This window comes from Gavialis gangeticus, unplaced genomic scaffold, assembly GCF_001723915.1.
Source record: "Gavialis gangeticus isolate Ggan-Ray unplaced genomic scaffold, GavGan_comp1, whole genome shotgun sequence".
Taxonomy (NCBI): Eukaryota; Metazoa; Chordata; order Crocodylia; family Gavialidae; genus Gavialis; species Gavialis gangeticus.
This window is the reverse complement of record NW_017729030.1, coordinates 12,365,593-12,391,051: the sequence shown is the minus strand read 5'-3', so window position 1 is coordinate 12,391,051 and position 25,459 is coordinate 12,365,593. Positions and strand designations below refer to the sequence as shown.

The 25,459-nt window shown below is 41.1% G+C and overlaps 1 protein-coding gene across 1 annotated transcript in view; it reads left to right on the top strand.

The window, feature by feature from the left end:
* The window catches only part of COL25A1 (collagen type XXV alpha 1 chain), a gene marked incomplete at its 5' end in the record, with an annotated part of 779,688 nt that overhangs the window by 701,567 nt on the left and 52,662 nt on the right, over positions 1–25,459 (top strand). Inside the window, 4 exons of the mRNA XM_019521958.1 lie at positions 4,660–4,704; positions 18,945–19,007; positions 21,136–21,204; positions 24,755–24,799. Of these exons, the coding sequence (XP_019377503.1) occupies positions 4,660–4,704; positions 18,945–19,007; positions 21,136–21,204; positions 24,755–24,799 (222 nt within the window). The remainder of the gene's footprint in view (positions 1–4,659; positions 4,705–18,944; positions 19,008–21,135; positions 21,205–24,754; positions 24,800–25,459) is intronic.

Below are 25,459 nucleotides of genomic sequence, written 5' to 3'. Positions count from 1 at the left end.
AGCCAGGGGTGCATCTACTTTATATGCTGTGAAGCGTCCTGAGCCTACCAGATTTCCAGTAGGAAATTCACAGTGTCATCAATAGCATTAACTACCCTCCTGTGCCTTAGACCTATTTTTCCCCCACCAAAAATGGGTAGGACACAGCCGTAGGTGGGAGAGCCCATGACAACCTGTCATCTCAACATCTGAGGATACCCTGGGATTGCTAAAGTGACATTGGATTTCAGTAGTTGCAGTTCTGTGACACAGGATCACAGCTTGGTTTTCCTGCAGGGTTCCACCCATAGCTGGGCTAAGAAACCACAGCTTGTGCCAGGGGAGAGCAGAAACTAACTCTGAAAGGTTCATGTAGATCATGTTCCAGTACTTGGGTCAGCAAAGAACTAAAATCATATGACTACATCTAGGAATATTGGGACAGCTATTTTCTAAACTTCAGTCCCTTTTTCTAGCCAAGCAGAATTCCAAAAAAAATTTTAAGAATCAGGAAACAAAACCAAAAATTGCATCTGAGTTTTCACCATCACAAATTATGATCTAAATGATTTGTAACAGACTGAACAGATACAAGACTATTACAGTATGCAAATGTAATTTGTCAATAAAATTTAGTTTTAATTAGAAAAGCTAATGAAAGTAGTTTTAAGTTATCTAATCTATGGAATCATTAAAATTTCTTATCATGTACTGTGTAATATTGGATAATAAACCAGATAAAGCGCTTTAAAACACGTTTAGATTCATATTGTCATTTGCTCTGTGCCAGGAAGGGAACAACCAGCAGTGATGTATCAGCAGGCTAGTGGATCTCAGTGCCTAGTACAATCAGGCTTGGTGTAATAGATATAATAGGGATAAAGCAGGAGTGTGAATTCCTAAACATCTGTAGGCTGAGCTTATGGTACACAACAGGGGACTCTTTGCCTATCTCCCCACAAGCAGCCTGTTTGCTACCTTTCCATGCCCCTCTATATCAAGAACTCCCCGTAAATCCTCCAGTTCCTCCCTCATGCATGGAGCTCTGTGTGCCTTTCATTTTCTTCTGTGACAGAGGCCATTTGTACCCCCACCCCCCTCCATTACACGTCCAGGTGTGTCTGTCCCTATGTTCCCCTCCCCAGCTCACTCTTTCTGCAGCATCCACCTCCTGGGCAGGGACCTTGTGTGTCCCAGTTCTACCTTTCCCCTTACCAGAGTCCCACAATATCTTTACCACCAGAGATTCAATATGCCTCTATTAATCCTGTCTTGTACCAATGTCTCCTTTTCCAACCCCTGTCAGGTTCTGTATTCCCCCATTTTCTCCTTCCCCATTCCCTTCATACTAGGTCATCCCACTTGCCCTCACATGCCAGGCACTGTTTTATTGTCACTGTTCCCCTATTCCACCTTTCCTCCCAACTATTATCATTTGTCATCTTTCCTTCTGGAAGATAAATCATTCATGGTGTAAGCATACTAAGCTATATGGGGAGCATGAGTAGAAATGAACTGGGGTGTTGTGCTGTGTAAGTGCCATACAATGACAATAGACAATGACAGAAGTGCTCAAAGCTATGATTCTGCTAAATAGAAAAAAAGGCTACATGCCCTGTGCCTATCCTCTTACAGTGTTCTGACTTGCTCCAGAATCAACAGGATTCTGCCTGTTGCTGCCAGAACATTTTTTACTGGAATTGTTGTTAAAAAAATAATTTTATCATGATAAATCAAGAGACAGACAATGACAAAATAGAAATGTCATCAAGCTGAACATAGAGCTTTTCTAGCTTGGACAATAAGCAGTAGCCCACAAATCCCTCATTAATTTAAAGTTAGGTAAGATGATGGCTTTATCTGTGTAGAAGCATATGAAGTTCTATGAAGTTCTGAAAAAAAAAAAAGGGAATTTACATCCTAAAGATAGATAAGGGGCAAAAAATGTATTCTAATATCTTGAGAATACAGGAAATAATACAAATACCTCCCTCAATCTTGGGGAGAAATCACAAGGGATAATTTTTTGTCTCAAGAATTTATATTGCCAGCATGCATCCATGCATATCACATTTTGAACAAGATTGACTTATGAATGTAAATATAGTGAACACATTAAAAAAAAAAAGCTAGCAATAGAGACATATAAACTCTGATGAATGCCCATATCCCAGATTTTTTTTATTCCTTTCATGAGTACTAATTCATAAACCATGTACACTTTTATAGTGCCTGCTGGGAGTTTCCTTTGATTAAATAATATTTCAGTCCACCACTGGGATTCACTAGAACAGATACATGCAGAGACTCATTGACTTCCCAGACTTGTTTTAGGGTTGGATCAGATCCTTATTCGTCACTCAGAAAAAAACTCCCTTCAGACACCACAAAATAATAAAAAAGGACAAAACAGAAGTATTTAGCCCAGAGCATATATTTCATTTATTTATTCATTTATTTATGTGGTGTGAATATTTCTGTTTATACAAATAAACTACGTCTGCGTGATGGTATGAAAAAGAATGAATCCGCCTTGTATATTACTGAGTTCTGTCACATACATGTTCCATAACATTCTTGACCACTTCAGTGCAATGGATTGGATTTTGCATTCAAGCTTTTAGTTGTCCTGAAGACATTCACCTCATAAATCATATCAATGTCTTGTATTTTGGAAAAGGTCAAGAAATATAAATACCATGCATTCAACTACAACATGATTCATGGTGAAACACTAGCTTTTAAAATATGTTTTTGATTCTTCTGTGTTTAAAAAGGTCTTAACTTGTGAGCACATGTTAATCTTTTTAGTGAGAATACTTAGAATTTGTAGCATTTTGAAGTACCGTCTTTATTTTTGGTACCGGGCCCTGGCTGGGGTCAACTGTAAGGCAAATAAAACATAAACAATTTAATAATTTTCATTATTAAAATTTTACGTTCACAGTAAATTTTAGTTATCTGAAAACTGACAGAGAAATAGTAATGTTCATTTCAGCACTGGTAACAGGAAAACTGTAAGATTGAGATCTTTGTTTTGCTGGCATATCTGAGTCTGCAGATAAGAAAATAAGATGAAGGACTAGAACTTGTGGACTAATTCTCTACCAAAAGTAAACATAATTCAGACTGGGCACGTCTACACAAGATGCTACGGTGACATAGGGTCGGCGGGCAAAAACCACGACACCGCAGCTTTGTCACCATAGTGGTGTGCTCTCACTATAAGACAAATAACTTTGTGCTGCTGGCATGGCACGGTAACACCTGTTACTGTGCCATCATTTAGGACTCCTATTCCTTCTTTGAATAGGAGTAGGAGCACTATTTTTGGGTTAGTAAATGGTAGGTTGCATAACAACAACTAAAAGAGTCAGTTGAAACAGGTATCCTTCCTTTCTTTCTTCATTTTATTTCATGCTTAACATTATCTATTTCAGTACTTTTAGTCAAGATGATTTGTTAAAATTATGGAATGACTGAAATTGATGGAGAAATACTTATCAGAACTTTCCAACATGTTAAGATTTCCTTTGGTTGATAAATCATTTTCAGATCAACTGTTATTTTTCAGTATGTGCTAGACTCTACTTGTGCACTAAGTTCTTCAAGTATATTTTAGTCTTATTGAATAAAAGTATTGTAACTGATTATGTAAGCTGAGGAACATTTTTATTAGTGTAGTAAAACCACAAAACTGACATTTTGATTTCTCCATAATTCAAAATTATATAAACCCAGAATTTAGTTCAAGTAAATGTAGGGGTAGAGGCTGGCTACAAATTTTGGGCCAGAACTTCCCCAAAATTTGAAAATGTTCAGGTCCAGGGCTTTGGTTTAAGTTTTATTATGTATTAAACTGAAATCTCCTGCCCTTAAAAATCATTTCCTTGAAATTCAATCCTAAATACCTTTTAATATTGATGTTTATCAATCATTTTTCTTCTCTCAGGAGGTAATGCTTTCATCTTCATTTTAATGAATATGTTAAAATGATTATATGTGTGTGACTGTAGTGCTTATCTGTTATTCCAAAATGAATGTGATCACTCTTCAGTTCCTGTTAAACAAATCCCTCTTGAAAGTATAGCCCTTTTTAAATGCAGTTATAAATAAACAGCATATTTATTGAAAAAAGCAGTAGTCAATGATTGCATGTAGATGTGTGAGGAGTGTATGCGAGTGTCTGCAACATTTGTACCCAAATGTTCATAGTGCTGATGGTTCCAATAAAATGATGGTTCAGTTGTGAGTGAGTGAACACTGAAAGTGTATGATTTTAACTGAGCTCTCTGGGGTAGCCAGTATAGGATTAAATATTTGTTGTAAATACAGTAAATGACAGTACGGAACTGTTGTTATATGTTTTTTTCCTTTTAATAAAAAAAATACCAAAATCTTCAGTCTGAATGTCTGTTAGGCTCCTAGTTCATGTAAGTTAGTATGGTTAAATGTAGATATAGGAGTCATTTTAGTCACCTAGCTTGAAATTTTACTCATGTTTCTAGGTTAATGTACATTATGTTGGGCTGAGATTGAGTGATCCTGGAACTAAATAGCAATCAGATAGGTGGTCTGTGATATCATACTGTCCCTGCTACAATATACATATGGGCTGTTTGCTGGCTATCAGTTGTAACTGAATATTATTCTGTAATGTTATACAATTTTCCTGTATAGGGTGAACCAGGTCTCCCTGGGCTTCCTGGACTCCCTGGGATAAAGGTAAATAAATCATAGTCTCTGTACAGTTGTGTTATGTGGAGGAGAGGATGAAGAGTGGGGAAAAGGAACTAAGAATGTGGATGGGTTGGGGAAAGTGTGTTTAAATCTTCTCAGACTCTTTTGATCTTAAAATGGATTGAATTGTCATGTGAAGGCTTCACACAGAAAATTGATCATTCATACCTGAATGAACAAATAATATGTCTTACACTTTAACATGCAATGAAATGTCACCTTGCTTTGGAAAAACTAACCCTACTTTAAACCCTACTTTAAAAAAATAATTTCTTCATTACAGTTTTATATAAAGCAAAATGCTGGTCATCAACATTTTGTTCTGTTTGCAGTTTAAAGAGGACATGCCAATAACATACAGAAGCTGCTAAGCCTACAGCCAGAAAACTGTCTTCATTATTCACAAGTTGTGGAGAACCAGCTCTATTTATGAGCAAAGATAATCTGTACTCCCACTGCATAGCTGACAAGACAAAATATTTCAATAAGCTGTTACCCAATATTAGCATTACGCAATCTGGTAGCTAAACCGGTTTTTGTTCCGTATTCCCAGCATGTTTGCTGTCTTTAGGCAACCTGTCTGTCTTAAAAGAAATGCGGGCAACTTAGTCCTAATGTAAGCAGTTGCATTAGGAGCTAAAGTTACTTAAGCTGGAAGCTCAATGTAATCTATACTCTATTATACAGGAAATACAAGCAGATTTAAATCTTATGAAGGATCTCTGACTTTCTGTAAAAGATTATTTTTTCAAACAGCAAGTACACTTCCTCAATCTTTTTCTTGTATTCCAGCACACTCCATGAATATCCAATATGGAGGTGTTTTCTACCTACTAAGTGTGGAGTGTGCAGTCTTAGTTCCATTGAAATCAATAGCAAAACTCCTGCTGTCATTTTGTAGACTCGGAACTTCCTCCATGATGTACAAGTTTTGCAGCAACTATCTCAAAAATACTTGTCAAATGCAGCAGTGTTTTTAATTTAGCGGCAATGTTGTGTTTGTCGAACTAATTGAACACATAAAAGAATGTGCTTGCTTTAAAAGTGTGTGTTTTTATACTGTAAAATGTAATATCTGGAGATACAAATAATGTTAAGACCTATCTATTTAGTAAGAATGAAACATATGTTAGTTGTGCTAAGAACAATCTTCTTGTAACTGGATGGTTACACTGAAGTGTGTTTGTGGGATTTCAACATAGATGAAAAAACAATTTTAGCAATGATTTCTTTCTACTTTGGAAAGTAGGTATAAATATAATATATGTTGTGCAGTGTTCCTCATCATATCACTGAATTGGAGGTCCAAGCAAATTAAGAATAACTATAAGAGCTGGCTTTTTGGTACACAAAATGCCTATTTTGTTATTATTTTGATGAGGTTTGTAGAGGGGTCCATTGAGTTACTTTGGAAAGAATAGTCAGTCAACTACAGCCCTTAAGATCAGTTAGTAGAAAGGTTTCAGCTTAATAATTCAGGGATGTAAGTTGTAGCTGTGTTGGTCTAAGGACATAGGCAGTAGGGCTATGCGAAATGGGCCTTATTCAGTTCAGGTTCAGATTCGGCCTAAATCGGTGACAGTGATTCAATCTGTTGATTCAGATCACTATCCCTGATTCAATATGGCCGAATCCAAATCTGCAAATTCAATGCTGATTTGGCGAATCAGTGAATCAGACACAACTTTAAAAGTTTTTTCCTACATACCTTGAGGTAGCAGCACAACTCATGATCACTGTGGTACTGGGGCACATGGGGCGTCCCACAGGAGCATGGGGGGGTTTTCCAGTGTGCTCAAAAGCGAACCCGGAAGTGGACCAGAAATACTTCCACATCTGGGTCTGCTGGGGAGCATGCTGGCCCCCCTGCCCCCCGTACCCCCCTGACTCAGTGATCAGCCACAGGCAGACCCTGGGTGCCCCCCCAAACCCAGGACGCACCAGTTGCTGAGCGGAGGGGGGCAGAGGGGGAAGGGAACCCTGCGCTCTCCGTGGTGGACCAAGAAGTAGACTGGAAGTGCTTCTGGTCCACTTCCAGGTCTGCTGCCGAGCATGCTAAGGAGGCCCGTGCTTCTGTGGGGCTCTGCATCTGCCCCAGCACTGCAGCATTCAGAGCCCCTGCTACCTAGAGGTATGTGGAAAAAACATTTAAAGCTGTGTCTATGTCCGAATCGCCAAATCTGTCTGAATCAATTCAGAGGTCATTGAATCGATTCAGAGAGATTAACCCTTTAATTTCCATTTGGATTTGGAGCTTTGGCCACCAAATCAGGCCAAATCTCTGCTGAATCAAATCAGGGACCAAAGCTTTGCACAGCCCTAATAGGCAGACAAGGTTCTTTGGGTGAATCTGATTAGACCAACTTAAATAGTTGGAAAAAAAAATGTTTAGCAAGTTTTCGGGTTTAAAAACCCTTCGTTTTTTTCAACTATTTAAGTTGGTCTAATAAAAGATATCAGATTCACCCAAAGAACTTTGTCAACTTAATAATCCTGCATTGTTAGATTAATTGTTTAAAGTGGTGATTTAGTATACATTCCAGGTAGCTAATGAGAGTTTAGTATAACATGATCTCAGGATCTGAATAGAGACATATAAATACTTTGTTTGAATTCAGAAAATGCTTCAAGGCATTAATTATACTTTGAGGCTCATTCACCACATGCATGCAGATGTTTCTCTTCTTTTTCATTCCACATATCAGTTGGTGCCACTGGCTGCCACTAATGCAGTCAGTAATTTTCCAAGGCAGAGCTATCTGTGACATATTATAGAAAGACAGTTTTCTTGACCACCTGTTGCTGTTTGAGAATGGTTGGAAACTTAATACACTTCTGACTCTGTTCCACACTGTCATTCAGAAAATGAGTAAGGCACCTAAACACAGAATGTTGACTCATCTTTGTATCATCCCATGCTACCCCTTAGAAACACTCTATGGGATACAGAATATTTTCAGGAAGACAAAAAGAAGTACCATAGTTCAATAGGTCATATAAGAAATGTATGGATTGAAATCAAAGATATTTGTAATTTTATTCATTCATAATGTGTACAACTTCTCTCAAAATGTTCTGTTAGCCATGTTAATTTATATCGTCTTTTATCAATACAGTCATTGACTTGAATGCTATATTTATTTTAGCTGATCTTCATTTATGATCTCTTTACAAATCTTTCTCTCTTTCTGAATCCAAGATGTTGTTCCTTGCTTGTATTCCCTGTTCTCATTTTCTTTGGGCCTGATCTTTTCAGTCTTTGCTCTGCCTTTTGGCATCTTGTAGCAAAAGGGGAAGATATCAACAAAATCCAAAGTAAAAAAAAATCTGCCCCTTCAGTCTTCCTGTCCAAGTACAGACAGTCAAAAAAAAAAACGAGGTTAAATTGATTCAGTCTTTGCAGAGTAGTTTAAGCTGCAGAGATTAAATTGAAACAGAACTGAACAGACATTTACCTTTCATTCGGAAAATGCAGCCACATGCCTGCAGTGGCTCAGGCCAGAAGCCAGGGGACATTAGAACACAGCTCTCTGGCACAGCCAGCATGGACTGTGTATTCACTTCCTCTTCCAGCTGCCCCTAATGTCTTTGGGCTTTGCAGTCCAGAATCACAGCAGCAAGACTCTGCAGGGTTACTCATCACTTCCTCCTCCTGCTTCCAGGTGCCTCTGGGATTTTCAGTCCATAGTCAGAGCCAGCAGTAAGTTTGAGCGGGAGAAGGGGTGTTTAACTCCCCTCCCTGGCCCCAGATCCCAGCTGGGGTTTGCTGGGGAGTGGGGAAGGCAGCGTCTCCCCCTGCAGACTGGACTGCATCCCCAGCCAGGCTTTCCCTCCTCCTCCCTTGTCAGCCAGCCCTCACTGCTCCAGCAGGAGAGCACAGGGGCAGGGCCAGCCCTGCTCTCTGAAGCAGACAGCACATCGGAGCCCAGGGCTGCAAAGCATGCTGGGATGCTGGGAGATTGTGATTTAACTTGAACCAGAAAGGGGTCCAGGACAGAATTTTCATAAATTGGTTTGACCCAAATCAGTTATGTCTGATACTACATTCAACCAGGTTTATCAGCTGTTTTGAAACTGGTTTATGTGTACTGAGCTTCTGTTCTGTTACAAGTTTAAACCAGTTTCTGATTACTTAAACCGGTTTATGTGTAACTTCTCTCCCTGGCCCCTGTGGATACTGAACACCTGCTGCAGGTAAGAGTCAAAGAGCTCGAGGCCTCCCTTTCTCTTTGTTACTTTGAGTTTTCCAGGGATAACTGAACAGGTTTCTATGGCATGGTAGGTCTTTTGCCTAGTTCTCTTTTCAGAGCCAGCTGTAAGCCATTCTTGTATTCTTCTGGTATTCTTCTCATTCTTTTCTTTAGAAAAAGAAGTCTCTCGCTATTACTGAAAAAAGGGACCACTTCCCTTTTCTCAGCATGCACTCTCTGTTGCCCAGCTGATAATGTCCAATAGCCCTACAGACAAGTATCCTCTTTCTTTCTAGTTTTAAATCAGGAAGAGGACAGAGCTGGGTCTTAAACTTGTCCAAATGGCTCGGCTAAGCCTGTTGATTGGATAGCTAAATATAAGTCCCTGAGTTTCAGAAATGCTGAACATCTCACTGAAGTCATTAAGAACTGCAGGAATTCTGCCCACAGTTGTGGTCCCTTGTGTGCATTTGCCTGCCTTTAAAATTGTCTTGGAAATAAGTGGGTTAATTCACTCCTAACTTTCATCACCCAAATAATGTTGTCCTAAAGAGCAGGTCATCGCTAAGAGAAGAAAAAATAGATAGTGCACATAAATTAAATGCTGTCAAGTAGATTTCAGCGTAGTGTAATACTTGGATGAAAATGGGCAGAAAGGCTTCTGTTATTTATCACCTAAATTTTTTAAAGTAGATTATGCAATTTTTTTATACAAAAGTAACACCTAATTGTACTATTAATGTGAGTTTGCAATTACCGGAATTGTAGTGCAAATCAGGTAACTGAATGCACAGAAAGATACTTGCTCGTATTACTCTATATTTGTATGCCCAGTTACCTAGTTTCCATATGCTACTGTGACAATTACTTGAACAAATTAGGCATGTAATTTTCCAGATCTAATTTTGAATATCAAGCCCAGAATATGAAATCATCATTGACATTAGACTGTGTGTCAATGGAATAATTGTGCAGGTGGCAGGAGTATTTACTATGGCATTCTTCAGGATATATGCAATTCATTATAATCCATCAGAAACTATATCCCCTAAATCTCCCAAAGCCATGATTTCTTTCCTGGAAAAAACACCAAAATCCTAGGGAAGTGAGAAAAGGCTAAAGTATAAGTGGAATACAGGATGCGAATTCTGTTCCTCCCAAAGCTATTATTAGTTCAAAGTTTTATCTAATAGAGAAAGGCTATTTTACTGGTTTTTAAATTTTCTTCTTTGTCAGATAAAGTCAGTTCAAGTTCTGAATCTGTCTGAGTAATTTGAGAATCCGGTTTGCAGATCTATGTGTATTTAGAGATCAAGGATTTTGTCAACCACAAAAATGAGCCCTGAAATCAATAAGCTGAAAGTACCCTCATGATGTCACATCACCAAAAATATCCTAATTTTTATTTAATTATTAATGAGTAAATGCATTTGCAGTTCATTTTTAATAGTAGCAACAAAACCTCTTAAATGTATCATCTCACCTGTTTCTAGAGGAAAACAATTTTGGGAACAGGTCATAGAGTCTCATCCTTTTCTTCTAGTAAATTAGCAGATAAATCATGGCAAAAGTTGGCTGCTGTAAGGAAAAAACAAGACTCTTATTACAAAAAATGTTTTTACTGTAATTCTTAAAACCAGGTGTCATGCTGACTTGAAGTCTCATTAGCCTTCAAGTAAGAGGTACTCTTTATAGCTAATGCATGCAAAATCATGACACATTTATCAAAAGTATTGCTTATAATTTTAATACCCTTGCAAATTTGCACATGCCTTTTCAAGCAGACTCTACCTTTCATAAAATGAAAATTGGACTCACTAAAAAGCAAAAAATGTTGTAGAAAACAAGGCCTGGCTGTAAGTTGGAGGTTTGGATTTTTAGGAAGGTTAAAAACTATACCCTTTTCCATTTTAACTTTTAGTGAAATGTTAAAAACCAATGAATGGCTAACAACATAAAACTAGAGCCATTTTTTCCTAAACTGACAAAGTGTTTAGACACTGAGGAAGATTAGACTAATAGTCTAATTAGAGTTTCATAGGTGATGAGTGAGCCAGCAAACCTAACAGGGATGCCAATTCTAAATTAATGTAAGAAAATTTTTTTAAAGACTTCATGAAATTGGGAATGTTGTTTATGAGGTTGCATTTTACCCTCTTCATCTCCTTATTATGGTCTTAAGTAGTGCAATCTCTCTGAAGGCAACATTTTCACAGAGTTCAGTCAGGATAAAGTCAGTGCACTAGTGGCCTTCACAAGGAGAAAGAGGAAGGTATAGTTCTGTCTGATCTCTATAGTTTGAAACCAGCTGAATTTCTGATAAATCTTTCCACTGGAACTGAATTCTACAAAATCCCCATGGCAAATTCAGGCATAGTTCGAGCAAATGTAAATGTGTTGATTTCAGTGGAGTTGGAACTGCTTAGAAGACATTTGAGAATTTGGCCCTGCTTCCTTTGCACAATAGAAGACTTAACAATATATTGGCTAGACAGAGATCTTAGTATAACAAAACCTGAAGACAGCAGATGTCAATTTCTGGAGACTCAACATAGAGAGCAGTAGATTGAATTCAGACCTGTTGTAAATTAATTGCTTCCATTCAAGTTGCATTTGTGTGTGTGTGGTTTTTTAATCTCTACCTATGTATATATATAATTAGCCTTCAGGAGGGAATGTGATTTATGTTGTGTCCATTTTAAGTATGCCTGGGAGTTAGCCACAAAGATATGACTAACACAGCCATGTCACATGTTGGCACGTCTGTTGGAATGGATGTCAGTATGTACATCCCCAACTGGAAAACAACCAAAGGACTGGTTCTATGGAGAATTAAAGAGAGAATAATTAAAACACCATGTGACTTGGATGCCAGACTTCTGTAACCCTCTACATTAGTAGATGCACAAATGTGGCGTAGAAAAATATGGGTAGGAGCCCCTGTGAAATTGAGATTCTCTTGTGTCTATGTGTAAAGTGGGTCATTTGCTGAGCCAGGAAGTGGTGTTTCTATATAGTTTTTAATATCACAGTCATCATCAAGGTATGCAAGCCCTGGGCAATACTGCATTTCAACCTGACTAACATCTACTATGTGCTCTTTGTTTGTTCATCCTCTCCCCATAGGGAGGAGCATGTGCTTTGGAGTCTGTCACTTTGCTAGGAGTTTTGTTTGCTGTGTTGTTGTTTTTTTTGAGAAGGGAGGGGTGTTTGGTTTTGGTGGATGGGGTAGCGTCCATCACACACAGCCACCAACTGAGACCTCCTAGACCTTAAACCAGTATTTCCCAACCAGTGTGCCACAGCACAAAAGTGTGCTGTCAAAAATGAAAAGGCATGCCACAGAATTTTGCCATGGCAATTAGCTAAAAGGGTATGAGTATGGGGAATGCCTTAACAGGCATGCTGCGGAAAATATTTATTAATGTAAGCGTGCCTTAGCCTGGAAAAGGTTGGGAAACACTGCCTTAAACAACATCAATAAAGTACCGCAACAATAATTTCAAAATGTCTTTAATATCTTAATTCCGTAACAGTGGAATATTTTTCATGTGCCCTGCTAGAGGTAAGAATTGTGATCTGAGGATAATCCATATTTTTTAAATGATGGCATTTTGTGTAGAATAGGTTTTTTTATTTCAAAGGTTTGATTTATTTGTGAAAACTCTGACTTGGATGGGAAAGAACTTCTTATATTTAATAAAATATTAATGCTAAAAGGAAACACTATTTACACATTCAAAACAATATGTATACTTGCCAATGAGTTAATAGTTGTTGGATATATGATTAATGTATTATGTTAATCTTCCCAGCATGTTTTGTTTGTATTTGAGACTCATATACTGTAGAAATATACTTTAGGCACCTGAAACAGAGTAAGCCTCTATATGAATTAACTGAAAATAATTCTGTTATGTATATGAACTATGAGATGAAGAGTCAGCTCAAGTCAATAAGTGGCTAGAAATCTATTGCCAATAAGTTGCAGTGTAAATCCTTCAACAAATTAATGGTGATTAAAAAGCAGCTAGTGCGACAGGTGACATTTTCACCACTAGGGTGTCTGAAAATAAAGTACAAGTTTGAACAGATTACAGCTTCTATAAAAGCTGCAGCAAAATGTCAATTTGTAGTCTGCAGAGGCTTCAGAATAACAACAAGGTTTGCAAAAGGCATCTTGTAACTTGTCATTTGCTAACATGGCAACAGCACATTGCATGAACAGTCACATGGGAGGAAAGAAGGGGTGTGGATTATTGTTTCTCATGATTCGATGTGATTTTTTTTAATGGTTTAAAATCTTGCTGTTCGTACAAATAAATGATTCCTCGTCTTCCATACAAGAAAAGCCATTAAGAAGCTTGTTATATGCAGACATCACATTAGCTGTTGGCTACAACTGGTAGAAGTAGGAATTGCTCAAAACCCTACAAACAGATTATATTAAAATATTTGTGGGGACTGCTTGGATCTTATGCTCTTTAAAATGAGAATTACTATGCAATTATTTTATAATTGCACAAATGAGGTAAGCTAAAATGAAAACAGGCAATCCTTAGGTTATTTAAATCAAAGTATTACTAAGAGAAGAACTACTGATTCTCTATAAAACATTGGTGGCAAATTTCCTTACATAACCATGCTTATCTGGCATTTCACCTCCAGGGTCTAGTAGGCCCCTAGATCAATTTCTTGCTTTTAGAAGAGCCTTAAAAGGTAAAAATTCCCTGTCACTGTAAGAAACTGCTACATTCAAAACATGAATGTTAAAGGTCATCTTGATTTCCATACTTGACTGTGTTCATTTCAAGGCATCAGAATGCCAGAACACTGTGGATCATATTAACATTGGCGTGGTTTTTATATGCTCCCTTACTGCAAGCAATATGAGCCTATATTTAGAATATATAGCCTAGACTACAAGCATTTATCCCCAGCATATCATGTCTGTCTGCAATGAAGTAAATGACAACTAAATGCAGATTTCATTCTTCTCATTGTGATATTTTTTAAATGACAAAGCAAACTGGATCCAGTTTATTCTTATGATTTCTTTAATGAGGACTCAAAGAGCAAAGATGATTCCTCATCTAGGATGTCATTCACCACACTACAGAAGATCCCTTCAAGACTTCCATTAGGGGAGAGGACCTTGCATTAGTGCTCTGCTCTGGTGTAAATTCTGCTCATTTTACCTAGCTAAAAGAAGTGTTTGCTAAGCTATAATACAAAGAAGTTAGCTGCATTAGTCTGAAGTCGGGCAGAAGGCAGGGCAGGGTAGACATTAGGCTTGTGACAGATGTTACACTTAACAAACAATTAACTTGTTAGTTGTGTCTTAAAGCAGTGGTCTCCAAAGTGGGGTGCGCATACCACACGGGGTGCACAAGACGATCGATTGGGGTGCGGGAAGAAAATACTAGAACTTCTATTTCTATTTCTATTTATATAAATATACATATATTGGGGGTGCATGCTCAAATTTTTTTTACTGATAGGGGTGCGCGATCAAAAAAGTTTGGAGACCACTGTCTTTAAAGTGTAACCCAGCCAAATGTTCAAGTGATTAATGGTGCAATAAAACAGGAAACCAGCCACAAAGTTGTTACACAAACTATGTTGCAACAATTCTGTGGCTGGTTGCTATTGCAGTGTTGCCAACTCTCATGATTTTTGGCATTGTCCTTAAAGACTATGCTTTGGGAATGTGAAAACCTTAGCTCTGTCTCCCAAAGTGTAGACTTCAAGAACAACACCAAAAATCATGAGAGTTGGCAATACTGCTATTGTGCCTTAAATTGAACGTGTAGCCAGAGGGGTACCAATCTGCTAACCATCAGCTAATCATCACTGGCTGTGGGGGCTGCACAGGAGCTTAAACTGGCCGTGGGTCTCAGAAGCCAGCCAACAGTCAGCTGGTTGTCAGGAACCTTGCCAGTGCAGGGGGATCTGCACTGGCAAGTGAGACACATTAGGATCTGATCCCTAATGCCAAAATCATGCCTTCTGCCATGCACATGTGGCGTGGCAGGAGGTGCAATTTTAGGGATCGCTAATTAGATCCCATCGTGCCTTCAAATGAATATCTGTCAGCAGGCTTAGAAACTGGGGCTGCTTGCAAACATTAAAAAAACCAAAATGGTGCTTTATTTTAAACTTGGTGTGTTCCCGTACTGAGTCCCATGCATGCCCAAAAGAGGCAGCAGTACACCTGACATCTATAAAGATCAGGCATTTTAGTAGGGCTTTTTTGGCACTTTTATCTAATAGCTGATTGAATCAGCTTTAGCTAAAAGCCCCCTAAAGTCCTGCTATATAGATGCTGCAGAGCTGGGTCAAAGTAATGTGCTGCTTCTTCCAGTAAACAGTTGTTTTTGTTGGGTTTTTTGGGGGGGATGTAGGGGGAGTTAATATCTGCAGGCAGCCTACCTAGTTTACAGAAGCATAAGCATTCATAGGTGACATTTTATTTCATCAGATGCTGACGGAGCTAGCATCGAACAAATAGACTGTTGCTAACAGAAGCGTATGCCTCTCTGAACCAGTTAGTTTCTAAAAGCACCACCTTAAACTATAGCAGATCAGCATGTTTGATAGCAGGTATGACAAAACCTGGTCACACTTTGTTTGCATTGAAGTGTATATTATTCCACAGTACTTGAGGATTGAGTCTGATTTCACTTAATGAGAGTAAATTAGGAGAAACTGCTGTGACATGCATTGTTACAAGGCAGGGTAGGTAAGTACCTTTATAGACTAAATAAGATATATAGAGAGAGCACACCAGTCTAAAATAAATGTAGGTGTCATCAGAATCAGGCCCTTAATCTTATATTTTTATGGCACTGTGCTGGCTACTTTTGAAGTGTCATCCATTCTTAAAAAAGATAGTTCTTGGATTTTTTTTAATATAACCCTTCTGTGGTGTTTGCATCATGGACTTCATGATCTCTCCCTTTCCTCTGCATTGCAGGGGCATCAGCATGTGTTACTGAGATGAAAGTGCTTGTTTTCATTACATTTCACACATCACTGGCAATACTAATCTGGATAGAATCCCATTTACTTTGTTATCTGAGTGGCATAGATGATAACACAAAGCAGGAAGCCAGTATTGTTTGCAGGAAGATGAATATAAATTGTTTTACTTGTAGATATTTTCTTTATGAGTAACTGGCAGAAAAGCCAGGAATCGTCTTGCTACAGTTACCTGCACTTACTATACAGCACAGAGTGTCCTTTATGGACCTTTTCTGTCATCACAGTCTGCTTTAGAGGGTTTTAAAGTTTATTAAAACATTCATATGGAAGCTTAATTTTGCTTGCTAATCTTTTAACATTTCAACAACTTATTTAAGTATACTAATTTAGGAGACTATGTTAGATTCTGTTTGTTAGCCAAAATCTATATATTCTTATATACTGAGTTTTTTGACATACAACACCTCTTTCCAGAAAATTGAGTTTTACATGGTAAACAATAACACTGATTTTCTGCCTGGGACAGAAGCACCCTGCTTTGATTTCTGCTCCACAGTGCAGTAACAGTTGTATATTAGGAAAGCTGAGAGAGTCAATTGAATTTAACGGCTTCTTGTTCACTACTGCACAAGTGTTAATAAATGGTTCTCCTTTTTGTGGTCTTGACATGACACTTTTTTTTAGGGCAATTTCACTGTCTGCTAGCTACTCTAGTCTCTCTCCTCCTATTTAACAGCCTTGGAGGCTCTTTAGCTCTTTTCAAAACCAAAGATCCAATATTTGAGACCAGCCTTTAGGAACAGGTAAGATTTTAGCTTTAGTTAAGCAAGAACAGGAGGATGGAGCAGCTGAAGATTGGGCTCTGATCCTGCTCCATTCAGCCATAACTCCAGAAGGAGAAGTTTCTTCATTGTACCTTTCAAACACCATGTGCATATTATATCCCAGGGTGTGTTGTATGCAAGAAAATATGATACCCCTCATAAGCACCATTAATAGGTGCCATAATTTTTTCTGACACCTGACCCATCCAGAGCTACACTGAACTCCCTGCAGATTACTTCTGCTATAAGCACAAATAAACCCTTCAGGTAGGTTTTAGTTAGGAGCCATTCCTAAGTCAGGGTTATAGTTACATAAAACTACATGGAATAAAAGGTCCCTATGCCTCATCCCAGAAGAGATCTAGGGTTATGATAGGCTGCAGTTTCCAGTTTGAAAAGTGGGAGGAATCTGATTTATTTGCTCAGATTTGTCCACTACATTTATCCTAGGCCCAAGGTATTTATAATAATTGGTTTTGATAAAATATTTAATAAAATATTAATATTAAATAGTATTTAATAAAATACTAAAATAAGTCATCTTAAATCATGCAGTTAATACCACAGACCTCTTACTATATGATCTTACTTTCTGTCACAAAATAACTTGTAAAGCAACTTCTATGCAGCTTTTGGCAGAGGACAGGGTTGTTCAGCAAGAAAAAATATGTGCCAGTCATCATCTTGCATTCTCTGATGTTTCTGATAAGGTCCCATATACAGTGTCCTGCTAGAATTCAGTCTAAAAGTGTTGCATTAAGATTTTGATAACATTGCTAAACCACACAGCTGATAGAAAATATTGGGTGATGGGAATGATGTACATTTCTATAGAAATAATAATCAACAGGTTTAGTGATAAATTGCCCTGGTAGCCATGTGACAGCTAGTGTTTTTGGATATTAAAACAATTTTGAACTGTCAAGCATGTTCCTGATTTTAAAGTAAATTATTGAAATTGTACCTTTATTTGCTTGCTGTCAATAAAAGGGAATGCTTGCCACCCCACTAAATAACCTGATGGTTATTCTCACTGATATGCACTAATACATTTACATTACAAAGGCTTAACATTTAAACCACAAGGTCATTTTTTATTATTGTAATATGTCCTAAAAGCAATAAGAAACACATGCTTCTGCATTATTTATTCCATACTCTTTTTTTCTCTTTCTCTTTTTGTGCTCTATCAGATCTGCTGCTCCTTATTTTATTTAATACTTTTTGTCAGATTGTAGTGGGTAATTAAAAATTAGATTACCTCCACCCTTACTCAAAGAGAGGAGGAAGGAGGAAGGTCCTCATGCTTCCCTTCCTCAGCCCACATGGTGACTCTGGCTGCCGTGGGGCAGAGTAGAGGCCACCTGCTGTTTGTTACTCCCTTCTACAAATAAATGGTCAAGGTGGAGGTACAGGGGGACAGGAAATAGGAAGAGTCCTAGACCTATCCCACCTACTTGCTGGCCTGGGTAACCATCTGGGTAGAATGGATGAATTAAAGAACTACAGGAAAAGGCATGAAGTCATTTACTCTTCAGAACAAGGTGGGAAATGCAGGAAGAATAGCAGACTTTTGTGACTTCTCATATTACACATCATTCTTTGACCTACTTCTAGAGAAATGCAGTTACATACCACCTCATACTCAGGGCAGATTGTAAAGTTACAGTTGAGCCCTTATCATTTGGGGTTTTTTAATGATTTGTTTTAGAACAATTACCTGTTGTATTTAGGGCCCAGATGCCAGTTTAAACACCTACATGACGTACGTACTTCCCTATCCATCCCCATGCCCCAGTGAGAATTGCAATGCAACAACTAGACATGCTTTATTCAGTGTGAATAAATGAACCTGAACTTGTGAAACAAAGAATTGCTTGGAACCTCTTTCTTGCTTGAATCCTCTGTATTAGTTTTGCTTGGGTGGATTTTTATTTAGTAAAATTGCAGTATAATCCATGCAGCATATTAACAGTTCTTAACTTTGCAAAAGCAAGCTTTGATGCCTTCCAGCTCATTTGCTTTTCTTAAGCTTTGGGATGCTTTGCTGCAAGATGTTATACTGGTGGAAATCGTCCCTGATTAATTGTATCTATCTCTAGTTCTTGGATCACAGCAGGAAAGCCATGAGGGATCAGGGGAAAATACCATTAGAAGTACAGTGGTGTTATTGTAATTATTTCCTCTGTTAAGTAAATAATTTTCTGACATGTTCTCATTTTTAAAGGGTGAGCCAGGTTTCATTGGTCCACAGGGAGAACCTGGGCTACCAGGATTACCAGGAACAAAGGTAAGTTTAACATTTCCCCACTTCTTATATCAGGATTCTTTATGCCAGTGTTCAAAGACAAAGTTAAGGGCCTACTTCTAAGTTAAGGATGAAAATTTTTACAAGAATATGGTACTTATCAAAATCGAGATGTATCAGGCTAGGGACAGAAGTTGCACATAAATGGTTTAAGTGATCAGAAACCAGTTTAGACCTCGAACAGAACAGACATTCAGTGCACATAAGCTGCTTTCAAAATGTCTGAACCTGGTTTAAGATAAATCTGGTTGAATGTATCAGACTTAACTGATTTAGGTCAAACTGGTTTGTGGAACTTCTGTCCCAGACCCCTCCCTGGTTCCATTTAATTCACAGTTGCCCAACATCCCAGGATGCTTTGTAGCCCTAGGCTGGGCTGGGCTGGACTACCTGCTTCAGCAAAGCAGGGTTGGCCCTGCCCCTCTGCTCCTTAGCCAGAGCACTATCACTGCTCTGGCTGGCTGAGAAGCGGGTGGTAGGGTGGGGCGGGAAACCCAGCTTGGGACTGTAGCCAGGTCTGCCTGGTAGGGGCAGAGCAGCTGCTCACAGGGTTTTTCCCTGGTCACTGCTGGAGGGGGGGGTAGACCCTGGGCCAGGCCAGCAGAGTGAGGCAGAGAGAGGAGGGGCCTTTTAAGCCTCCTCACCCTTCCACACAGGACCCCCACTAGGGTCTGCCTGGCAGGAGCAGAGCAGCCCCTGACAAGGTTTTCTCCTGCTTGCTGCTGAAGCAGAAGGGGTGAAGGGTGTGGCCAGACATCAGCTGGGGCCAGCACGCTGAGGCAGAGAAAAGGGAGGTAGCGGGGTTTAAACCCCTTCCTCCTCCTGCATGGCACCCCATCTGGGGTCTGTTTGGCATGGGCAGAGCAGCCCCTGCCAGGCTTTTCCCCACTCATCACTCAAGCAGAGGTGGTGGGGGCATGGCCAGGTTTCTGATCACACCCCCACACCCTCTGCTTTGATGGGGAGTGCAGAAAAGTCTGGCAGGGGCTGCTGTGCCCTTGCCAAGCAGACTCTGGGAGAGGGGATTTAAACCTGCCTCCCTCCCCTCTGCCTCAGTGTGCCAGTCACTGAAGCGGTAAGTGGAGCAAAGCCAGGGGGGCTGCTGTGCCCCTGCTGAGCAGACCCCAGCTGGGGTCCCGTGCAGTTGTTACTGTTCAGTCATTTAGTACTTGCTTAAGGTTAATCTTAAAGTTAATAATAAAGGCAGTTGTATTCTGCACTAACTGGAGTAATGGAGTGCTTTTTCACTCTTAGCCCAACATACAGTCTACTGTAGTGGTCAGCTCTTGAAGTAATATAGGCAGAAGGCTGAGTCAGTGTCTGTTTTTAAGGGAAAGGAGAAGCTACTGAAGCAATATGGGGCACTAGAAGCTTTGGAATAAATCCTGTATTCTTGCAAGGAAAGGACAGAAGCACCACAACTGCATGTACTATACGTATTTGAATCCAAGACAAGGTTTTCACCCCCATTCAACATGGAAGGGAAAGCTCTTCATCTGAGATTCGAGTGGGAGGCTTGGGAAGGAGAAGAGAGAGCTGTTGTGGGTCCAGTCCTGCTCTGACCTGGGCTTGGAATTGGAGTCACTGCCCTGTGCTTCTCCCTGACTCTGCCCCATGTCACCCTCTCCCCTCCTGCCTGCTCCCTGCCACCTTCACCCCCACAGCTGCCTGTGCCCTGTGATACCTTGCCCTGACCACCACACCTGCTCGCTTGCTTAAATACTAAATGATTAGGCAGTAACTGGTGTTACTGCGCAGTACTGTTGCCACAGTTTTTGCCAGACGCTACTGCGCAGTAGCATCACTGCATGGCTAGTGCCTGGCAATGCTACTGCGTAGTAGCAATGAGCTAGTGTCTTGTGTAGATGCACCTGCTGTTTCTCAAATAGTGCAGTTTTGGTTAACAAAAACATAATTGTGATGGCATTGCAGAAAATGTCCACTTCTGCATTAAGAGTACTTTATATTTCTGTAGAAGTTTTCCTTTCCATAACTATCAGGGGGGCTTTAAAATCTACCCTTACGGTGGTTACATTTAGTGAAGCTGGCATCATAGTGAAAGGCTGCCAGTGTTTTGTGATATTCAAGTGTGTATTGTCATCTGTGACAGGGTGAGAAAGGGGAGTCAGGACCTCCTGGGAAAGGTGAACGAGGTGAACCTGGAGCTGCTGGACCAAAGGTCAGTCCAATATCACACTGAAAATGTTTTGTTAGTTTTGCATCTATGAACATGCAGTGACTGCTTCTTAAAAACACAGCCATGAGATTTCAAAAGAAAACACTCTAAATTCATACTGTGTCACCCAGAAGCCAGTAGCAGTTTTATGTTTACAATGGCAGACTAGAACATAAAGGGAGCCCATGATTTGAGATGTAGGGAGCTGGCCCTGTGTTGCTATGAACATTTATGGAGCTATGAGCATTTACTCAGCTAGTGGTCTCCCCTGAAGTTTCTCATTTTAGGGAGCCAGGTTTGCCCACTTCAACCACAGTTCAGAGAGAATGTATTTTGCAGGCGCGTCCACACATGCAGGCACATGCACTTACAGCAGCTCAAATAGCAGCGGCACAAATTTGTGCTGGAGATTTATGCCTCAGCACATGTAGCTGAACATTTCCTTTGGTGTGGGGCAAATTGTGCCATTTGGGGCAAACTGACCCTGCCCAGCTCCTCCCAGATCTTCAGCCGGGGTAGCTAGAGGCTGGGACCAGCATCTGTGCTAGCCCCAACATTATAAAAAGCTGCCCCGGCGAGCAGCTCAGGGCTGCATGGCCTTAGGAGCTTCTAAGGCCTGGCCAGTTGGTATCTGGGGACACTAGCCCCTTCTTCCAGCTGGACTGCTGAAACAACCCTAACCTAGAGTGGCCTCTGCACCCTCTACCCACTGCAGCAGTCTGGCAGTGGCCTGTCTCTGACCTGCTGCCACCAGCGACAGCATCCACCCCCTTGGACCTGCAGCTCCATAGCTGCGCCCCTGCAGACCAAGATGGGAACTGCACGGGCACCTGGGCTCTGGAACAGGCACTGCAGCAGAGCTACCCGCACCTCTGGACCAGCTGCCAGTTGGCTGTGGCTGCACAGCTGGCCTTCGGGTAGCACTCCTGTCATGTCTTCTGGTGCTTCCGCTCTGCTATCTGGGTAGCTATCTCCCAGAAGATATCCTTGTTGCAGTGGCCCACTTTGAACTGTCAAAGCATGTCCTCCTGGCCCCAAATGGCCAGGAGGTCAGCTGCCTTGTTTGCCCTCCAGCTGGGTGCCTGGTGCTGTCCTTGGGCAGGGTCCTCTGCCCAGATCCCTCTACTTGCCTCACCTGCAGGGATCCTAGTGTTCCCTGTTTAAAAATTGCAAAGTGTTTGATAAAAAAAAAGAAACAAATTCTCTCATTAAATACCCAAAATCCACTTTCTTCCACGATTAAAATGAAACGCCACTATATATAAAAAGATCAGTTGGGCAATGTTTTATTGATATATTTACAATTTTTAAGCAATTTGGAAGCCTACCACTGCCTCTGTCATCATAATAAAATGAATTCTAACTATCTTTGGCGTTTGCTTTTGGTTTTTTATCATAGAAAATCAGAGCTACCCCTGCCCCCTTTGCTCACCAAAGGGTGACCTGCCGGTACCCTGTCCCTGCCCATGCCCTTGCTCCTCGCTCCCAATTTACAGCCCCACCAGCACCCCTCACTCCTGACCTGCAGTCCCTGCCTCCCCACACTTGTTCCCTCCCAGCAGCAGCTCCATCCCAGAACTAGAACATGAGTCCAGCTGCAGCTGTCCCGCCCACTACTTTGTGGCTCTGAGCAGTGCCAGCCCTTACTGTTTTGCTCCCTGCACCTGTGTCCAGGCCTCAGTGATCCCCACGCTGTTCCTGGGAGGCCCTCAACTGGGGCTCAGGGACTGGGCTGGGCAAGCCCCTTCCCTTCCAGGCTGGCCTCCCCCTTCTTAGACTGCTCTAGGGTGGCAGGGGTGCTGTAGGCCTGGTTCTGGTGGCTTTTCCTTCCTGGAGTACTCCCCCATCCCCAATCCCCATCTCTGTGTCTCTCTCACACACTCCAGCTGCCACCTCCACCCCTTGTCCAGCCCATCACACCTCCCGAGTGGTTCCTGGGACCAGGAACCCCCGCAGGCTGGGATGCGTGTCCCAGCACTGGTGTGGACATGGGGCAAGGCTGCAGTGTGGCAGTTGCCCCTGTGGCTACAGCTTCTGCCAGCAGGTCTCATCCCATCTGGTGGCTGGGTATGCACGGTGTGAGATTTGTGGGAAGGATGTGTGATTTGTGGGTGGATTGTGGGTGGGGGGGATTGTGCAGGGGTGGGTTGGGTCTCCCATCTGCCTCCCCATGCTGCACAGCCCCCGTACAGCAGCAGCAGCCAGCAGTGGGCTGTCAAGGTACTCATGGCCCATTGCTGGCAGAGCTCCCTGGCAGTGCAGGGCGTTGCCTGAGACCTTGGGGATCCATGTGGCATATGGAGCCAGCCCGACCCACTGGTGTACAACTTCAGGGAGGACCAGGCCAGCTCCTGCCATTACCTGGGAATCCTGGCACTGCGTGCAGGAGCCACACACCATCAAGCCAGGCTGGCTCCAGCCTCCACGGAGCTGACTTAGCCCGATGGTGTATGGGGCACTTGGAGACAGGAGCCATCCCAACCTGATGGTGCATGGTTCCTGCATGCAGTGCTGGAAGCCCTGGGTAATGTCAGGAGCTGGGTTGGTCCTGTGTGAAGGTGTACACCAGTGGTCCAGTTGGCACCAAGTGCTACATGGAGCCCCTGGGTCTCAGGTGGCACCGCACACTGCCAGGGGGCTCTGCCAGCAGTGGGCAATGAGCACCCTGATGTCACGATGCTGGCTGTTGCTGCAGGGGGGTGGGTTGGGGACGTCCCCGACATCTCTGCTTGCCTGGGACAGAGCTTGGGTCCCAGGCAGCTCCAAGACACTCCTTCCAGCCTTGCCCTGCTTCTATTTGCTGCAGCACACTGAAGCAGTGTGCTGGAGCAGCAGAGACACACAGCAAGTGTAGAGATGCTCTGGCTGGATGCTAGAATGTCTCTCTGGAGGACCCAGCCTCCAGTTGCTTCAAGACGTGCTCCAGGAGTGCACCCTGCACCACTTTTTCCCCATTGTGTATTTTTTTGATCCTGGGACTTCTGGCCCATGTGTTTGGACATGGCCCATGTGTTTGTTTCCTAAATTTGTAAGAAAAAATGAAATAATCCTAGGCATATTTATATTCTCTTAGAGATCTCAACATTAATGCAACTAAGTTTTTCCACTCTTGGTTATGTCTAGGAAATGTTTAATCTGTGTTCCAGCTACATCTTTATTCACCTGATTTTTCTGGGAACACCATTGTGGCAACACTTTATTTGAATAGCAAAATCCTATAAACACTTGAAAGGTCTATTTAGTGATCAGGTTTGGGGGAAGGGCCTGACAATGCAATGAGCATCTCTTACAAACTAGGCTTACTTGCCTCTCTCTTATCTAAATAATGGTAAGAGAATAACCAGTATGATTTCTGTAGAAGGATGGAACCTGCAGAAAGTGCAAATTGATGCTAAATTATTAACTACATTCAGTATGTCATGATGTTGATTCTATGAAATAAAGTGTTCCCACTGCCCAATTACTAATAGTCATTACTAATTTATTTTTTCTCTACTCATTCCTTTCTCTGACATTTTTCTCCTGTCCATCTTCTGTGGCTTCCTTCATACAGGGGAAAACAGGCGAACCTGGAACTAGAGGCCCAAAGGGGTCAAAGGTCAGTGGCACCTGCACTATGTTTAATGGCGAAACATGATTTCTAAGACCCATCATTAGTAACTTTACATATAACCGTTGTTTCAGTTTAGAAAGAAATAGGATCTGATCCTATAATTTTTAAAAAGCGGAAACATCCAGAGCTTTCTGCCAGAGTTTAACTATTAGATTTTCAACACCAAGCCCTGTATATTTTGTACACTATGCTTTTTCTCTCTCATACCATTTTAAAACTGTGAGTCCTCCTTTGTCTACTCTTTTTAACATGTATGATTTGATTTCTGTGTTTAACTAATGTGTCCTAATCCATTTTCTTTGGGGGTGGAAAAGAGCTGTTAAAATTTTAGGCTGATAAAATAACCACTGAGAGGGTATTTTCTTTAAATACAAATTAATTTATTTTTGCTGTTCTACTAATACCCTGTTTGGCACTTGTGACCAGTTATTTTGAATTATGGTGTAAGAGTTCTTGGCCCCTCCAACAGATCTTTTAGCCAGCTAAAAAACTACCTTGGGCCAGGGCAAAAAAATTAAAGCTTGAATTCTTTAGTACTGTAATGGATTTTAAGTAGATTTTACAGAAGACTGTACTTACTGCTCTCTGCCCCTCCTGAAGCAACCAGCGGGAGCTCCAGTCTCTCCTGGTACCAAATCCAGGCTG